Consider the following 17,070-nt stretch of genomic DNA (forward strand, 5'->3'; position numbering starts at 1 on the left):
GTTGGTATGTTTTGTGAGTTTGTTGCTCAGATAGAACTTATTTGATGTCCTTTGTCTCTTAGTTTGTTTGTTTGAAATTGTTTAATATTCTGTTTTCATTTGTTCCCAGGGGGGAAGGGGAAGGCACCTAGGGAGTGCTTAGGCAAGAGGCCCGCGGGCATACATATACCCGTAGCATATTCGCTGTCTAGGCACACTAGGTAAGACCTGGGCGGACCACCCCTTGTATTTTGGTTAGGGCACCAGGTGGTGCTAAATTAGGTAAGTAGTGGGTAGGCAGGTAAGATGGGAGAGGGGGGGGGCTTTGAGATTTACTTTCTTTGCTTTGGTTCCGTCCAGCCCCTTTTCCCCATATTACCGTGTAAAGGGATAAAGTCCTTGTAAACGGTACCACATTCTGCTTGTTGTCATTTTTACTCGCACCTACAGTCCATACCTTTTTCGCTTCACAGAGAGTTTAGTTGTAGCAGGGTGTTGCGTTCCCTCTTCATAGAGGCGTGCGTAACAACGCTACAAGCTTGGCACACCTGTATTTGGTGAGTTTCTCACATTCTTCTGTGCAGATCCTCTCAAGCTCTGTCAGGTTGGATGGGGAGCGTTGCTGCTCAGCTATTTTCAGGTCTCTCCAGAGATGGTCGATCTGGTTCAAGTCCCGACTCTGGTTGGGCCAATCAAGGACATTCAGAGACTTGTCCCAAAGCCAATCCTGCGTTGTCTTGGCTGTGTGCTTAGGGTCTTTGTCCTGTTGGAAGGTCCCGAGCACTCTGGAGCAGGTTTTCATCAAGGATCTCTCAAGTTCCCAATCAGTTATCAAAACGTGAGTTGGAAAAAGCATGCATTAGCAGGCAAGCTGCAGAACGATGAGCAGGGTACTGTTCCCCATTGCTTATCAGTGCAATTGACAGCCAACTAGCTAAAATGTTTGAAAGGGTTTACCTAATGTTCCCTCATTAGATTTGAGCTCTTCTCCCTCTGGCTAGTGTTAGTTGTTCTTGTTGATGTGCATAGGCAACTGAGAGAGCCTACCTTTTCATGTTTTTTTGATCAATAAGACTGTAGTTCCCTAATGTAAGAACTCCCATGGTATTTACATATTTGCAGAAATCCATTCAGGTGTATTTTGTGGCTTTTGGCAAATGATCTAAAGCTGTGCTGTTGCTACACCCTGTGAAAACAGTCCAGTTCAAAGTGAATGATGGCAGGCCCGTGTGGCAAATGGCTTGGTAACACATAGCCAATCAGAGCTACAGTAGGCCTATGCATAGACTCCGGTCATGGACAAGACAGATGTTTTTATTAGGTATTATTTGCTGCAGTGTCTAATTGTCCAAACGCATGGTGAGATTTTCACAAATGCCTTACTGGACGTCATTCCCAAACATTCTATGAATTTGGGAAAATGACCATATCTAAGTGCTTGCTTGTCAGAATTCTTCCTGGGGGTGTTTATGAACAGATTTGAATAAGATTATGTTGCTAAAACGCTGTCAGTTCCACTTTAATGCTTAGCAGTACAATAAACTGAAACTCACATCCTGGTTCTCCTGGAAGAGCACCATGTACTCAGAGAGGTGCTGTCTGATGAACTTCTTGATGATCTCCTGTTTGATGCGAGGGTCCAAGACGTTGGCCACCAGACAGGCATCCCTCAGAACGTTACTGGGTCCCCCTGCTCTCTGGGGATATAGAGTACACACACAAAATACCTTGGGGTAACACACACACAATTATAATATACATTACACAATGTATAGTCATACATATACAATTGTTTAATGAAGCTCATATGATAACACACAAGGCATTCATAGCACAAAAATATTCACCTTTGACCCCTGAGCGGGGAAGGCCTCTTCGAAGTCTGCCAGGATCTGAGTCCCCAGCTCACTTTGGGCTGCTTTCACCCTGTGGATGACACAAACAGTGGAGAAACATTGAGAAAACATTGCCATCGTGAAAGCTGGAACTGGGTATAGAGCTGGTGTAGCATAACTGTAGATATTTTTATAATGCAACGGTTTCCCAAATGGTAGCTAGTTTGAGAGGGACCCACTGGTAAGTCGTGACTGACTGGTTTCAGGCCATGGCAAAACTGGCATGACTTGGGCCAGTGGTTGTGTTAACTAATTGGGTCAGAGATATTCCAGAAGTCTTTATTGGGTCACACAGTACATCACATAGTTCCATGGTGGGAACCAGAACCACTGGCTTAAGAGGAGAGGACACACAGGCACATACCCATGGTGAGAACTAGAACCACTGGCCTAATGTGATGAGTGAATTTGGTAGGGCATTTTGAGTCCAATCCTAGAGCAACAAGAAGAACCTTCCAGAATAAACAAGATGGATGCCATGCCACAGGGCAGGCAGTGCCCTGCAGATGCCCCTGACAATCAGTCAGACCCACGCTACAGCTGTCCTTCTGTCTGGTCATCCCTCCATATATGTTTGTCAATTTCTTCTGAAGACTGTTTATTTTTTTCTCCCATTTACCCTTTTCCAGATAACAAATCAGTGGTGGTCAGAGAGTGTGTGGGTGGCTTTGAATGATATTGGACACACAGACACAAGCCTAGATAAACATAAAAGTTTATGGAAGAAAAAAAAACATTAAAATGACCCCTCCCACACACACACACACAAACACACTTCCTTACTCTCCTAAATTCATGTTCTTATCATCCACTCCAAGGCAAACAGAGCAGATAGCCTAGCTAGCTCCCCCGGCCAGAGAGACACAGGGACTAGCTGGTTTGAGGGCTGAACACAGACCGTACTCTGGTATGGGGTCTGGACTAGTGCTTAACACAACCCACAACTGATCCTGTGAAGGGGAAAGAAGAGGGAGAACAAAGGCCTACTTTTCAATCACACACAAAGAAACACTCGTTCTCTCTCAAACACAATTTTCCTATCTGGCACACACACACAAACACACACACACACACTCTCTAACACACCCAGCCGAAGGAAAGCCCGAGCCCTCAGTGGAAAGAAATGTCTGCATAAAAAAGTTCCTATTCAGTACATTCCTTCCTGTGTATTTCAGCAGCCTGCAGCCTCCTCAGTAAATATTAAACAGGATCTGATTCTGATGAGCACAACAGAATACCTCTGGGATCTACAGGCTTGGCCTGGCTGCAGTCTAAATTATTGATTGAGGACCTCTTTGTAGTTGAATGTGATTGCTTTTATTATTGTTTATTGTGCTGAATTATATTGTTTTATATACACACACACACACACACACACACACACACATATATATATATATATACACACATATACATATATATATATATATATATGTGTGTGTGTATATATATATACACACATATATATGTTTGTGTGTATGTAGTTTAAATATACTGTTTTTCTTGTAATGTGTACAGGACTCTTGTAAAATAGATGTTTAATTTCAATGTGACTCCCTGTTTAAATAAAATAACACTACGGTTAGGGAGAGCACCAATAATAAAAAAACAGTGGCGTTAGGGATGAATACAATAATGACAGGAACATTGAGGTGACTGGGAAATACAGTATGATGCATGCAAGATTGAGCTGTGTTTGTTTGAAATACTGATTGTTTCCCTACAGTATTACGGGTACAGTGTTATGGTCAGTTCAGAAAGGGAATGTGTTTGAGCATGGCGTGTGTGTGCGTGTGTGGTTACCTCTCTGAGAGCTGTCTGATCTGAGGGATGCCCATGTATTTGTGGAAGTGTTCCAGCACGTTGACCACCCCCTGTAGCAGGTTAGCCACCTCGCCATACTGCCTCCTCCTCGTCATGGCCCTGGGACACACACAGAACACATCACCTGCAGATCTAGCTTAGAGTCCTGTCTAGTGGCTACGCATTTCTATTTGATTTATTTAACCTTTATTTAACCAGGTAGGCTAGTTGGAAACAAGTTCTCAAGCAGCCACTTCAACATGTAGTCAATGGTATATGTGCCAAACTAAGACAGACCCAGCACCTTGGCTTGAGGCAGTAAAAGTGCACAATGGTTTCCAATGATCTTTAGTATTCCTTTCTATGTGCCAACTGATAACTCGAGATGCACATACAGAGGTACATTTTCACACAAATCTTCCATTGACAACAACACATGTATTACAAGAAAGTCTGAGTTGCCCACAAATATTTAACTTAGGTGTCATCCCTGTGTAAATTCTCGATGGGTGCTTTTCAAACAGTTGGCCCTTTCCTCCATGCCCATAGGTGGCACTGTGAGTACCCACTCTAGAGAGTCAACGCCCCTGGCCAGCATGTGCAGGTGGTTGAGGGTGGTGATGGAGGTGGTCAGGTGACGCTTAGCATGGTCCAGCTGTTTGATGTCCCGCGTTATCTCTTTGACCTGAGAGAGGGGGGTGGAGAGAGGATGAAGGGAAAGAGAAAGGAGGTAGAAGGGGTGAGAGAGGAGATGAATATGAGAGAGAGAGAGAGAGACGAGGGATGAGAAAGAGGGGGAGGTAAGGGTGAGAGAGAGAGATGAGGGATGAGAAAGAGGGGGAGGTGAGGGTGAGAGAGACAAGGGATGAGAAAGAGGGGAGAGGTGAGGGTGAGAGAGACGAGGGATGAGAAAGAGGGGAGAGGTGAGGGTGAGAGAGACGAGGGATGAGAAAGAGGGGGAGGTGAGGGTGAGAGAGAGAGACGAGGGATGAGAGAGGGGGGAGGTGAGGGTGAGAGAGACGAGGGATGAGAGAGGGGGAGGTGAGGGTGAGAGACGAGGGATGAGAGAGGGGGAGGTGAGGGTGAGAGAGACGAGGGATGAGAAAGAGGGGGAGGTGAGGGTGAGAGAGACGAGGGATGAGAAAGAGGGGAGGTGAGGGTGAGAGAGACGAGGGATGAGAAAGAGGGGAGGTGAGGGTGAGAGAGACGAGGGATGAGAAAGAGGGGGAGGTGAGGGTGAGAGAGAGAGAGACGAGGGATGAGAAAGAGGGGGGGGAGGTGAGGGTGAGAGAGAGAGAGACGAGGGATGAGAAAGAGGGGGAGGTGAGGGTGAGAGAGCGTGGAAGGGAGATGGAGGAGTAAGACATACCTGTTTGAGTTGACACATAATTGCTACAACATACACATTGAGGGAGGGGTTCCCCTCTCCCTGTTTACCCACCCAATCCAGCGTCCTTCCTGCGACCCCCCCACGTAATGTTCTTCTATCCTTCTGGGGACCTAAAATACATTTCAATTCAAAATCCTAACCCGTAAACCTAATTGTAACCCTAGCCCTAAACCTAAACCCTAAGCTTAAAATAGCCTTCGTCCTCCTGGGGACGTGGGAAATGTCCCCACGGTGGAGAATTTTCCTTGTTTTACTGTTCTTGTGAGGAATTTGGGGGATTTTAGGTCTAACCCACACACACCAGGAGAATTACCTCCACTCATAACAACACTACATGTCCCAAGAGGATGTCAGAGTCCCCAGGGGGCACCCTCAGTCACACACACCCTGAAGCTTTAGACAGGGTAGACAAGATGGCTCCTGTGAGGTGGTCTGGCTGTGTTTTGTTTGTTTGCTCACCATTTGCTCAGATTTCTCAGCCTTGTCCTTAATGTCTTTGATTTTGCCAAAGAGCTGGCCGATGGCTACCTGGGCCTCTGCCAGTGCCTGGGAGAGAGAGAAAGAAAGAAAAAGAGAGACAGGTTTGAAAGATGTCATTTAGGTACCAGCAATCTCTAAAGAAGTTTACTTTCTGGCAGACATCTCTTCAGACACATTGGGATGAAGCTGACATCTAGCATTAAGGCAAAGAGGGATTCTTTTCAACTTCTTTATCATCTTCTAGCCTGGTACCAGATCTGTTTGTTTGCCATGACAATGGCCATAGGAGTTGGCAAGACAGCAAATTAGACTTGGGACCAGGCTATTTAGTCTCTCCTTACAGCAGGCCAGAAGCAAGTGTTCACGCAAGAATTTGGCTCTGGGTTTGGAGATTACAGGCTAATCAAACCAATCACTATATCTTGTTCAGTAGGAAAACCCAGGGACATTCTGGAGTCATGCTATTCTCCTCTCTTCCTTGTCAGGTCGTATTTATAGCGCCTCACCAGGGGGATGGAAAACCAAACAAAATGGCGTGATGAGAAACCAGAAGGAACGGCGTGGGGATGAGAAACCTCTCCCACAGTTTGCTCTCACATTCCAGTTGGTAAGAAGAGCGGTCTCTCCCTACTGCCAACCGATGCACAGAGAGAGAGATGTCCAACTACTCATTCCCAACCCAATAGCCATGGATTTGAAACCCAACAACCCATGTTATAGACTGACTGACTAATGGAATAGCCAGTGGACCTGCTCATGACATGCGTTATAACATCGCTTATAGAGAGAGGTGCAAAGCAAAATGTCAAATAAAGTGCAACGCTGATCAAAAGATGAATCTCCAACTCTCTCAAAATGTAGGCCTAGTAACTAGTGTTTGGCCACAAATTCTTGAAACAATTAGAGTGGAGGGGAACAGAGTGGTGCTTCTTTCACAGAGAAGTAAACTAATTGCTATGTTTCCCTTTTAGGCCACACAGCTGGGCTTTGATGGTCTGAGCTGGGCTTTGGCACTGCCATCCAATGCCAGGGTAATTGGGGGTAGCTGGTCCCAACACTGGTCCAGCGTGGGGTGTCTGTGTCTGTGGGGGGCCTCTCCTCTCCTTCTCACACAGATGGAATCCAAACAGCCGGCACCAGCTGCCCAAGGAATGTACCACTTTTACAAGGCTCTTCAAAAAAGGGCAAATGCAAACACACATCTATTCTGTTTGGAGGCCTAGCATGATGACAGGGTCAAAGAGCCAGACAAGGTCTCACACACACACACACACACACACACACACACACACACCTTTCAGTTAAACCAGCAGGCATGGAGGACAGGCTCTGATAATAACCACGTAGTCCATCTGTTACCAGGAAAAAGTGAGGAAAGTCAGGGGCAGGAAGCTGAGAACCTTGGTCGGTCATGACCTGTTGAGGGTTGCCACTGGCCAGGACCATCAACATACTTTGAATACTTTACAAAATGCTTCCTTTCCGCCTTACTTCCTTGAGCTTACCATTGACTGATCTATATCTGATTAAATAAGTGAAAGAAAGGTCTCAACCGTAACTGCTTCCACCAATCCAACCCTCTCAGATCTTTGATTACCTCAGGGAGGGAGGGAGGGAGGGAGGATGTTATTTTGATTCAAACAGGCCCCTAGAGACAAACTACCTCTAACCACCTTAGGAACCCACCAGAATACTAATTCCAAAGCCCCTCATTCACAACAACCTAAGGCCCAATCAAACAACCAATACCAAGAACACACACAGACACACACTAAGTAGAGTCCATAGTCTGAAGACCTTGATAAAGAATTAGACTAGAGAAGCTGCTCAGTGAGCCAGCCTGTCTGGTCTCTCTCCTCCGAACGTTAATTTCCTACATTTAGCCTAATCGCCAAAGCGTCTGAGCATTGGGAAAGGAGTGGGGAGACCACAGCCCAGCACACTTCTGCCTGGCTGAGATCGCTATCTTTACTACGCCCACATCCATCCCCTGTTCCAACCCAGTCCCAGACAGGGAGAGGCCATATTTCAACCTTGCAGAAATAGAGCACTGTCTGCCACACATGTGGACTCTATTTGGGGATTTTTGGAGGAGGAGGGAAAGCCAGGGGGCGGTTATAGGGAGGTTTCTTCACTGTCAGATATGAAGAGATGTGGATGTACCCCACAATGACAAGTCACACATTCCTCCTATCCACAGACCCTGTAGCTTATGGGGTAAGCCTAGGTTGTACATTTATTATTTATTTATTGAACAAAGCAAAGTGAGTTAAGAACAAATTCTTATTTACAATGACGGCCTACCCCGGCCAAACCCTCCCTAAACCCGGACGACACTGGGCTAATTGTGCACTGCCCTATGGGACTCCCGATAACGTCCGGTTGTGATACAGCCCGGGATCAAACCCGGGTCTGTAGTGACGCCTCTAGCAGTGCAATGCAGTGCCTTAGACCGCAGTGCCACTCGGTCCCCCTGAAATAGTGAATGAAGACATATTGAACATGCAAAAAACAGCATACAAGGCATTCTTCATATGTACCTAGCTGAACAATCACATACATTTGTTAAGAAAGCAAACAGGCGAGGCAACAATAAGTAGCCAATTGTCTGAACTAAGTACTCCATGATAACAAGGACAGAAATATGTTCTGATTTATTACAGGAGAGGGCAAAGCCATTGAGAATCCAGTATATACAGCTGGATGCTTGGTCCATAGAAATAGAATGAGCATTGGTTTGTATGGGCATGTCCATTCTAGTCAATCTATTTCTGTGGTTGGGTGGGCCACACGTGTGTCCAAATTACATGGTAACCATCAAATTAACCCAGTGTTAAAGGATATGTTCATATTGTTTTGGGGAACAGGCAACAGCAACACATCAACATCAAACAGAGAATGAGAAAGCGAGGGAGAGAGGAAGAGGGTAATCGAGAGTTTTCCGTACTGCATGTAATATATTGTGTTTTGTATACTTAGGTCACAAAATTAATTTCCATGTAAGTGGACAATAAAGTATATTGTATGAAAAACTGAGAAACAAAGAAAAGATAGGAAGGGATACACAGCAGATGAAAGAGCAGAGAACCCAACTTGAAGCAGTAAACCTCCCTTCCTGAGTTTAGATGAAATATTTATGTTATGTTTGCTTCTCAAGGAGGTTCCCATTCCATCTCAGTGTTCCTAATAAGTACATCCAGATGCTAGGAGCTACAGTAACACATCTGCAACACACACACGTAAGACATTTGCATGGACACACACACACACAATAGCCATAACCCATCCACATGACGGCCGGCCGGATCCCCACCCGCTGCCTCGTTGACGACCATAAAGCCCCACAGCTGACCTGACCATGTGGGGACATCAAGCTGCACATGGGAAAAGTTTGGTGCTTAGCTGAATAATGGCTATGGTGACTGAGCTATGCAAGCTCAATGCTGTTAACATTTTCTGGCATGAATGGCTAGGCTACGTGTAATTGATAACAAATGTTGCTTTGTGAATGAGCCTCTCTAGCCTACTGACTAGAGTGTTGGGTCAGTAACCAGAAGGTTGCTGGATCGAATCCCAGAGCTGACAAGGTAAACATCTGTCGTTCTGCCCCTGCCTGAGCAAGGTAGTTTAACTCTGTTCCCCGATGTCCCTGGGCGACACTCAGGAAGGGGCTCCCGAGTGGCGCAGTAGTCTAAGGCACTGCATCTAAGTACAAGAGGTGTCACTGCAGTCCCTGGTTCGAATCCAGGCTGCATCACATCCGGCCATGATTGGGAGGTGCACAATTGGCCCAGCGTCGCCTGGGTAGGCTGTCATTGTAAATAAGAATTAGTTCTTAACTGACTTGTGTAGTTAAATAAAAGATTTTTAAAAAGTCAATTAAGGCAACCCCCACGCCTCTCTGATTCAGAGGGGTTGGGTTAAATGAGGAAGACACAATTCAGTTGAATTCATTCAGTTGGACAACTGACTAGGTATCCTCCTTTCCCCAATCCCATAACGTCCCACCCTCCCCCAAAACTGAGCCTCCGCAACTCACTCTCCCATACTGACTCATTGCTTGTTGAGAACAATTAATCAATTTCCTCAGGGTAGAAATAACTTCCCCTTTTAGTTTTGGCTGCAAAGTATCATAATCAGTATGTCTGAGAGCAAATTATGAATCACTTGTAAAATTGTTCCCTCTGAGATTGTAAAGACTAAAGAGAATGGCGAGGAATGGAAAAACTAGAGTTGACTTGGGATTGAGGCAGTTTAAACTGCAGCGAGCCAGAGTGAGACATGTTTGGCCTTCTGGTCCATGTTACCATGACGATAGGCTGGACAGACAAATCACTTGTAGCTACTTTTGACAGCTGCTTAGTAGAAGAGCTAGCGAACAACAACAAACCAGTCAGAACTGCTTACACAAGGAAGAGAAGACTGAATGGAATGTGTGTGTGCATGTAATTCCATCAATCAACAACATCAAAGAGCCCCCTCCTAGTTCTAAGACTCTGATATGCACCTACACCAACATACATACACCCAATATCCCTGGCATTCTGATTCCATCTACCCCTTGCCTGGGGATTGGGCATCTGAAGCAGACACCTCCTTCCCCACCCTGCTGATCACTGCCAGTCTGCCGCCCCTACAGACTAAATACAAGGGAAATCTTAACAGTCCTTCTCCACCTCAGTTCTTTTTCTGTTCCCTTTCTTTGTCATTAGGAGCGCTCAATTAATTAGGTGGATTTGGCACCTTCGGACACACTCTGCCAAACTAGAGCCCCAGGCGAGCTAAATCAAATCCCGCTCTCCTCTTCTCTCAGTCTCCATCTCTGGCTGTAATGAACACCTCTCCACATTTATGTCTGCAAATAGGATTTTCCCTCAGCTCTTTGGGAGATGTGGATTGTTCAGTGGGCCGCAGCTACGAGACCACAAGACCCAGAAACCCAACGGTACAGTACAGTGTCATGCTTGCCGTGCCTACCAACCTCATGGGTTAGTGGATTCTGTCCAGAACACTTCTGATAATCCAGTGGAAACAGAGCAGGACGGGACCACCATCCCAGAAACACACAACACACACACACACACAGAAACAGCTCCCCCATCAGGTGTTACGCCTCAAAACCACAGTTCCCTGACAGAGAGAGGGTCTGAGTTAAATCAAGGCTTTTTTCTGACTTTCTCAGACGAGAAATGGCGGGACACCAAGCCACAGGTCCAAATGTAATCCCTGAATAATGAAGGGTAATCTTTTCCTTTAAGACAGCAGTAGTTCTAACAGTAGGGAATGAGATGGTTCTGACTCATCCTGTCCTTTTCCATGGTATTAGTGAGGACAGAGGAACAGAAAAAGGAGCACCAACATATTTGTCTGGGTTAGAAGGACTAATCCTGGGGAAAAGGTTGCAAAACATAATCTCAACCAGTCTGTTGGAGGGGTGATGTGTGTGTATGTGTGTGTGTGTAGTCAGTGTGAGACTGAAGCAACATGCTACAGTCTTGTAGCCCCAAAGTCAACCCTCTGTGAGGGCCCGCCAGTGTAGACTGACTGACCGGTCTCTCTCGTCACCAAAAGGCCCTACTGTGTCTAACAGTAAACTGCTACTGCTATTCATCTGTCACAGCATGCTATCGCTGAGCCCAGTGCTTAAAGCCAAGCATAACAAAACACTGCCTGCCACACACACACACACTACCCCCCCCTTCCAAACATGAGCTTACACATGCACACAGCTTAGTCCTTAATTAGCTCATTAATAACAACCAACCAACCAAACTATTTACACAGTCAGGGGCAGTTCCTAGGAAAATTAACCAATAACAACACACTGAAGAGTAATCCCAGATGGTCCCCTCACTCACCTGTCTGCCATCCTGGCCCACGTTGGTCTGACCTCTCACCACCATCCTGATGTTATCATCCAGACGCCTGAAACACACGCACACAATCAATAATATTATGTCAAACTCATCTTTAAAAAAACTTCAACCAAAACAACACAATGAGGTCACTCACCGAATCTTCAGACGGATCTTGTTGACCACTTCATCTATATTTGCCAGTGACTGTGAGGAAACAGGGGTATCATGATTATCAATTGACCAAAATCTACTCCCCCACATAAAACCAAGTTGCATGGACTGATTTGGATGATGAAGGATCCTTTTCTAATGTTACAAAGGTATGCAGGCAGCGCCACCTACTGGGCATGTCTACATGATTATTACTTTCGACTTGGTCAATCAGACCTTTGTTTTGCTAGGCCATATACATTTCACAAAATGTTTAATGAATTTCATTTTTTGAAAGGAAGGTGAGCAAGCGACAAAAGAAAAATAAGTAAACACTTTTTAAAATACTATAGGATCTTTAAAAAGAAAGGAGGACCAAGGCACTCATCATATAATTAATTAAAATGCATTTATTTGTATGGAATGTTCAATAGAAACAAAGTTGTAAAAAATCCATCACGTTTCGGCTACAAGGTCTGTTTGATACGAGCAGGGCGCGCCGCGCTCAGCCGCTTTGCACGGTCACATGGCAGGCCATAGCCTGGTTCAACACAGGGCAGCTTAATCGAATCCCCTCAATCAGTATATCGACAGAGCGTGCCTACAACATCAAGGAGCCTTTCCAGGCGAGATTCCCTATAAACACGCCACTTCGATACAACTATGACCGTTAAGTGACTTTTTCATAGCAGGTTAGGAGAATTTACGCAGCAGGTTAGGATAATTAGGTTAAGATTAGGAAAAGGGGCCTCCCAAGTGGCGCAGTGGTCTAAGGCACTGCATCGCAGTGCAAGCTGTGCCACTAGAGATTCTGGGTTCAAGTCCAGGCTCTGTCACAGCCGGCCGTGACCGGGAGACCCATGAAGCACAATTGGCCCAGCGTCGTCTGGGTTAGGGGAGGATTTGGCCGGCAGGGATGTCCTTGTCCCATCTCATACCAGCAACTCCTGTGGCGGCGCCAGGTGTATGACACATTGGTGCGGCTGGCTTCTGGGCTAAGTGGACATTGTGTCAAGAAGCAGTGCGGCTTGGTTGGGTTGTGTTTCAAAGGACGCACTGTTCTCGACCTTCGCCTCTCCCGAGTCCGTATGGGAGTTGCAGTGATGAGTGTAACTACCAATTGGATAACATGAAAAAGGGGTACAAATTAAAATTACATTTATTTAAAAAATAATAACAAAAGAATAAAATAAAAAATACAAAAGGTTTGGGAAAATGCCAGCCTAACCTGCTAAGAAAAGTCACGCAGTGTTTTTAGGGAGTCCCTTTCCAGATTGAAGCCAGGAAGACTTCAAGTTTGGTGTCAGCCAGGTGCTAGACTATAACTTTTTTATTATCATGTAACAACATAGCTTTGCTTAGAATCACAGAAGTATCCAAGACTAGAGTGTAACATAAAATAACGGACTCTAGTCTTACCTGCTCAGTGGGAAACAATGTATTGATGTATTCCACAGCATTAAAATCTGCTCTGTCCAATGGGTCTTGACTGGGGAAAACCTAAGGCATAAAAAAAGATGACTCAATGAATACGTTGTTGGTTCTTCATTGCTTAACACCTAGCCTATACAGTGGTTAATAGCTAGCTAACGTTACTATCTATGTAGCTAGCCTAACAAACAGTTTTCCTAATTAATTAGAATCAACAACCATGCATTTCGTAAAGAAGGCTGATTTCATGCATTTCACTAATGACATTTTCAGATAATTATCTTACGGTACCACTGTAACTAGGTGATGTTGTACAAAGCTAGCTAGTCTGCTAACTAAGTTAGCTAGAAATACAAAACTATACACTGACAATATGATGACTGTTGACATGTATTAAAAATAGCTAACGTTAGTAGCTAACTAGGATAGCAACACAGCTAAGTTAGGTAAGCTATCTAGCTCATGCCTGAATACAGACTACCATTTTCATTGTAGATAAGAAACGTATCCTTCTTAGCACATGATTACCTGCTCGATGGCCAACTGCACCTCTGGAGTAAGATGCAAAATAGCCTCCAAATCCTCCGAAAATTCCAATTCTTCCTCCTCCATCATCATGCACAGCTAGCAAACTACCGCAGAAAGCCGATGCAGGTCACTTCCTTCACCTGGTTCTTCTTCTTCTTCTTCTTCTTCTGTGGATTTTAAGTGGCGTTTGGCAACCAACATTAAGGTGTATTACCGTCACTAACTGGATTGGAGCGTGGACCAGAGACAGGGAAGGTCTACATCCTACCCAATAGTATCGTCTTCCTAAGGAAACTAAATACATAATTAAATGCTACATCCCCTGAAGATTTCCCCAACAGTGCACTTAATCTTGGCTCTTCAACCCCATTACACCTCAAATCCAATAACACTCGCTCTCTCCCTCCCATATTTCTGACATTGAAATAGAACGTGTTTCACTGTCTCTATCTCCTCCTGACACTGATCTCGCCTCCCAGTCAGATGTTTTCCCACCAATTTCAATGTACTATTGAGCCTCTGTGTCCCAATCTCATAATTGTTATTACACTTTCCTCCCTTCTCTTGCCATTTGTTTTCAACCACTGTTTTTATCAACCCCTTAGCTTCTGTTTTACTGATTGACAATTCCATCTCAACATTAGGATGTTTACGAGTCTGCTTGGCGATAACATCTACCTCCTCATTCACCTCTACTCCCACATGAGCTGGTATGCAGGGGAACATCACAAATATCCCCATCTGTCTCACCCTAAAAACCTCAAACAATACATCCAGTCTGCTCCGAAATACAAATTAATTTAAGCTCATCAGCGCTGCACGGCAGTCAGAGCAGATGACTACCCTGTCTGGCCTCACGTCTTCCAGCCACTCTGCAGCCAAGAGTATGGCCATTGATGGATTCTGACTTCTACACCTGAAATATGAAATATCCTTGTTCATGGTACTGAGGGAGAGAGGGGAATGCATGTTATTGTTATACATCAGGTATCATGTGGAAGGGAGAAGGGCCACGGTCTGGTACAAGTCAACAGGACAGCCATGAGTTAGGGAGGTGTGAGGAATTTGGGCCGAGGTCAGGTCAGATGAAGTGAGAAAGAACAGACATCACTAAAGTCTTATCTAGCAACAGAGGTGTATTGGCTGTCTAGATGTGTAAGCAGGAGACTCGGCATAGGAGAAAGGTTTAAATGACACTGCTTCTGTGGGTGAATAAACTTCTTTTGAGCTTTTCATAGTTGTCCGTTAGTTTTTACTCTGTTTATTTAGAACTTAACACAATCAACTCCATTGTGTAAACAGATAAATTATCCGTTGCTCTTTTTGTCACTGCCACCTTCAACCCGGGAACACGAAAAGCTGCACCTGTCCTCCCTGTTTTAGGGTCCTTAGATCCATCTGTTAATATAGTCAAGAAAGCATAGTATTGTGTTCTTAAATGGTAACTTACAACTGAATCTACTCCTTCCTCAACAGCTCAAGCAACTCTAGACCTATCACTGGCTGAGGGAGCAACCAAGGTGGGAAGGTCCCCAAGAACACAGCGGCCTCCATCATTCTTAAATGGAAGAAGTTTGGAACCACCAGGACTCTTCCTAGAGCTGGCCGCCCTGCCAAACTGAGCAAATGGGTGGAGAAGGGCTTTGGTCAGTGAGGTGACCAAGACCGTGATGGTCTCTCTGAAAGAGCTCCAGAGTTCCTCTGTGAAGATGGGAGAACCTTCCAGAATGACAACCATCTCTGCAGCACTCCACCAATCAGGCCTTTATGGTAGAGTGGCCAGACGGAAGCTACTCCATAGTAAAAGGCACATGACAGCCAGCTTGGAGTTTGCCAAAAGGCGCCTAAAGGACTCTCAGACCATGAGAAACAAGATTCTCTGGTCTGATGAAACCAAGATTAAATTATTTGGCCTGGATGCCAAGCGTCACATCTGGAGGACACCTGGCACCATCCCTATGGTGAAGCATGGTGGTGGCAGCATCATGCTGTGGAGATGTTTTTCAGCGGCAGGGACTAGGAGAATAGTCAGGATTGAGGGAAATATGAACAGAGCAAAGTACAGAGATCCTTGATGAAAACCTGCTCCAGAGTACTCAGGACCTCAGAATGTGTCGAAGGTTCACCTTACAACATCACAACGACCCTCAGCACACAACCAAGACAACGCAGGAATGGCTTCGGGACAAGTCACTGAATGTCCTTGAGTGGCACAGCCAGAGCCCAGACTTAAACCCGATCAAACATCTCTGGATAGACCTTAAAATGGCTGTGCAGCGACGCTCCTCAGACAACCTGACAGAGCTTGAGAGGACCTGCAGAGAAGAATGGGAGAAACTCTCCAAATACAGGTGTGCCAAGCTTGTTGCATCATACCCAAGGAGAATCAATGCTGTAATCTCTGCCAAAGGTGCTTCAACAAAGTACCGAGTAAAGAGACTGAATACATATTTCAGTGTTGTTGTTTTTTTTATGAGAAAACAAATCTAAAAAACTGTTTTTGCTTTTTCATCATGGGGTATTGTGTGTAGATTGATGAGGGGGGAAAAAATATTTATTACATTTTAGAATAAGGCTGTAACGTAACAAAATGTGGAAAAAGTCAAGGGGTCTGAATACTTAGCTACCTCAATTTACGTACCCCTGCACATCGACTAGGTACTGGTACTCCCTGTATATAGCCATGTTATTTTGTCCTCCCTATATATATCCTTGTAGTTTTTACTCTTTATTTCTATTCATTATTCACTGGGCATTTATTCCTCATGTCACTATTTCAAATCAAATTCAAATCAAATTTATTTATATAGCCCTTCGTACATCAGCTGATATCTCAAAGTGCTGTACAGAAACCCAGCCTAAAACCCCAAACAGCAAGCAATGCAGGTGTAGAAGCACGGTGGCTAGGAAAAACTCCCTAGAAAGGCCAAAACCTAGGAAGAAACCTAGAGAGGAACCAGGCTATGTGGGGTGGCCAGTCCTCTTCTGGCTGTGCCGGGTGGAGATTATAACAGAACATGGCCAAGATGTTCAAATGTTCATAAATGACCAGCATGGTCGTATAATAATAAGGCAGAACAGTTGAAACTGGAGCAGCAGCACGGCCAGGTGGACTGGGGACAGCAAGGAGTCATCATGTCAGGTAGTCCTGGGGCATGGTCCTAGGGCTCAGGTCCTCCGAGAGAGAGAGAGAGAGAAAGAGAGAATTAGAGAACGCACACTTAGATTCACACAGGACACCGAATAGGACAGGAGAGGTACTCCAGATATAACAAACTGACCCTAGCCCCCGACACATTAACTACTGCAGCATAAATACTGGAGGCTGAGACAGGAGGGGTCAGGAGACACTGTGGCCCCATCCGAGGACACCCCAGACAGGGCCAAACAGGAAGGATATAACCCCACCCACTTTGCCAAAGCACAGCCCCCACACCACTAGAGGGATATCTTCAACCACCAACTTACCATCCTGAGACAAGGCTGAGTATAGCCCACAAAGAACTCCGCCATGGCACAACTCAAGGGGGGCGCCATCCCAGACAGGATGACCACA

General features: G+C 45.3%; 1 protein-coding gene across 1 annotated transcript in view; it reads right to left on the reverse strand.

Annotated features, from left to right (window-relative positions):
- Positions 1-13,964, reverse strand: part of LOC112267033 (VPS53 subunit of GARP complex) — a 31,753-nt gene extending 17,789 nt beyond the window's left edge. The window contains exons 1-9 of the mRNA XM_024445038.2: positions 13,515-13,964; positions 12,975-13,055; positions 11,560-11,609; positions 11,406-11,472; positions 5,527-5,613; positions 4,247-4,362; positions 3,678-3,797; positions 1,827-1,905; positions 1,533-1,676 (exon numbers count right to left, since the gene is read on the reverse strand). Coding sequence (XP_024300806.1) covers positions 1,533-1,676; positions 1,827-1,905; positions 3,678-3,797; positions 4,247-4,362; positions 5,527-5,613; positions 11,406-11,472; positions 11,560-11,609; positions 12,975-13,055; positions 13,515-13,604 — 834 coding nt within the window. The 5' untranslated portion in view covers positions 13,605-13,964. The remainder of the gene's footprint in view (positions 1-1,532; positions 1,677-1,826; positions 1,906-3,677; positions 3,798-4,246; positions 4,363-5,526; positions 5,614-11,405; positions 11,473-11,559; positions 11,610-12,974; positions 13,056-13,514) is intronic.
- Between the last annotated feature and the right edge of the window lie 3,106 nt (positions 13,965-17,070).

This window comes from Oncorhynchus tshawytscha, linkage group LG14, assembly GCF_018296145.1.
Source record: "Oncorhynchus tshawytscha isolate Ot180627B linkage group LG14, Otsh_v2.0, whole genome shotgun sequence".
Taxonomy (NCBI): Eukaryota; Metazoa; Chordata; class Actinopteri; order Salmoniformes; family Salmonidae; genus Oncorhynchus; species Oncorhynchus tshawytscha.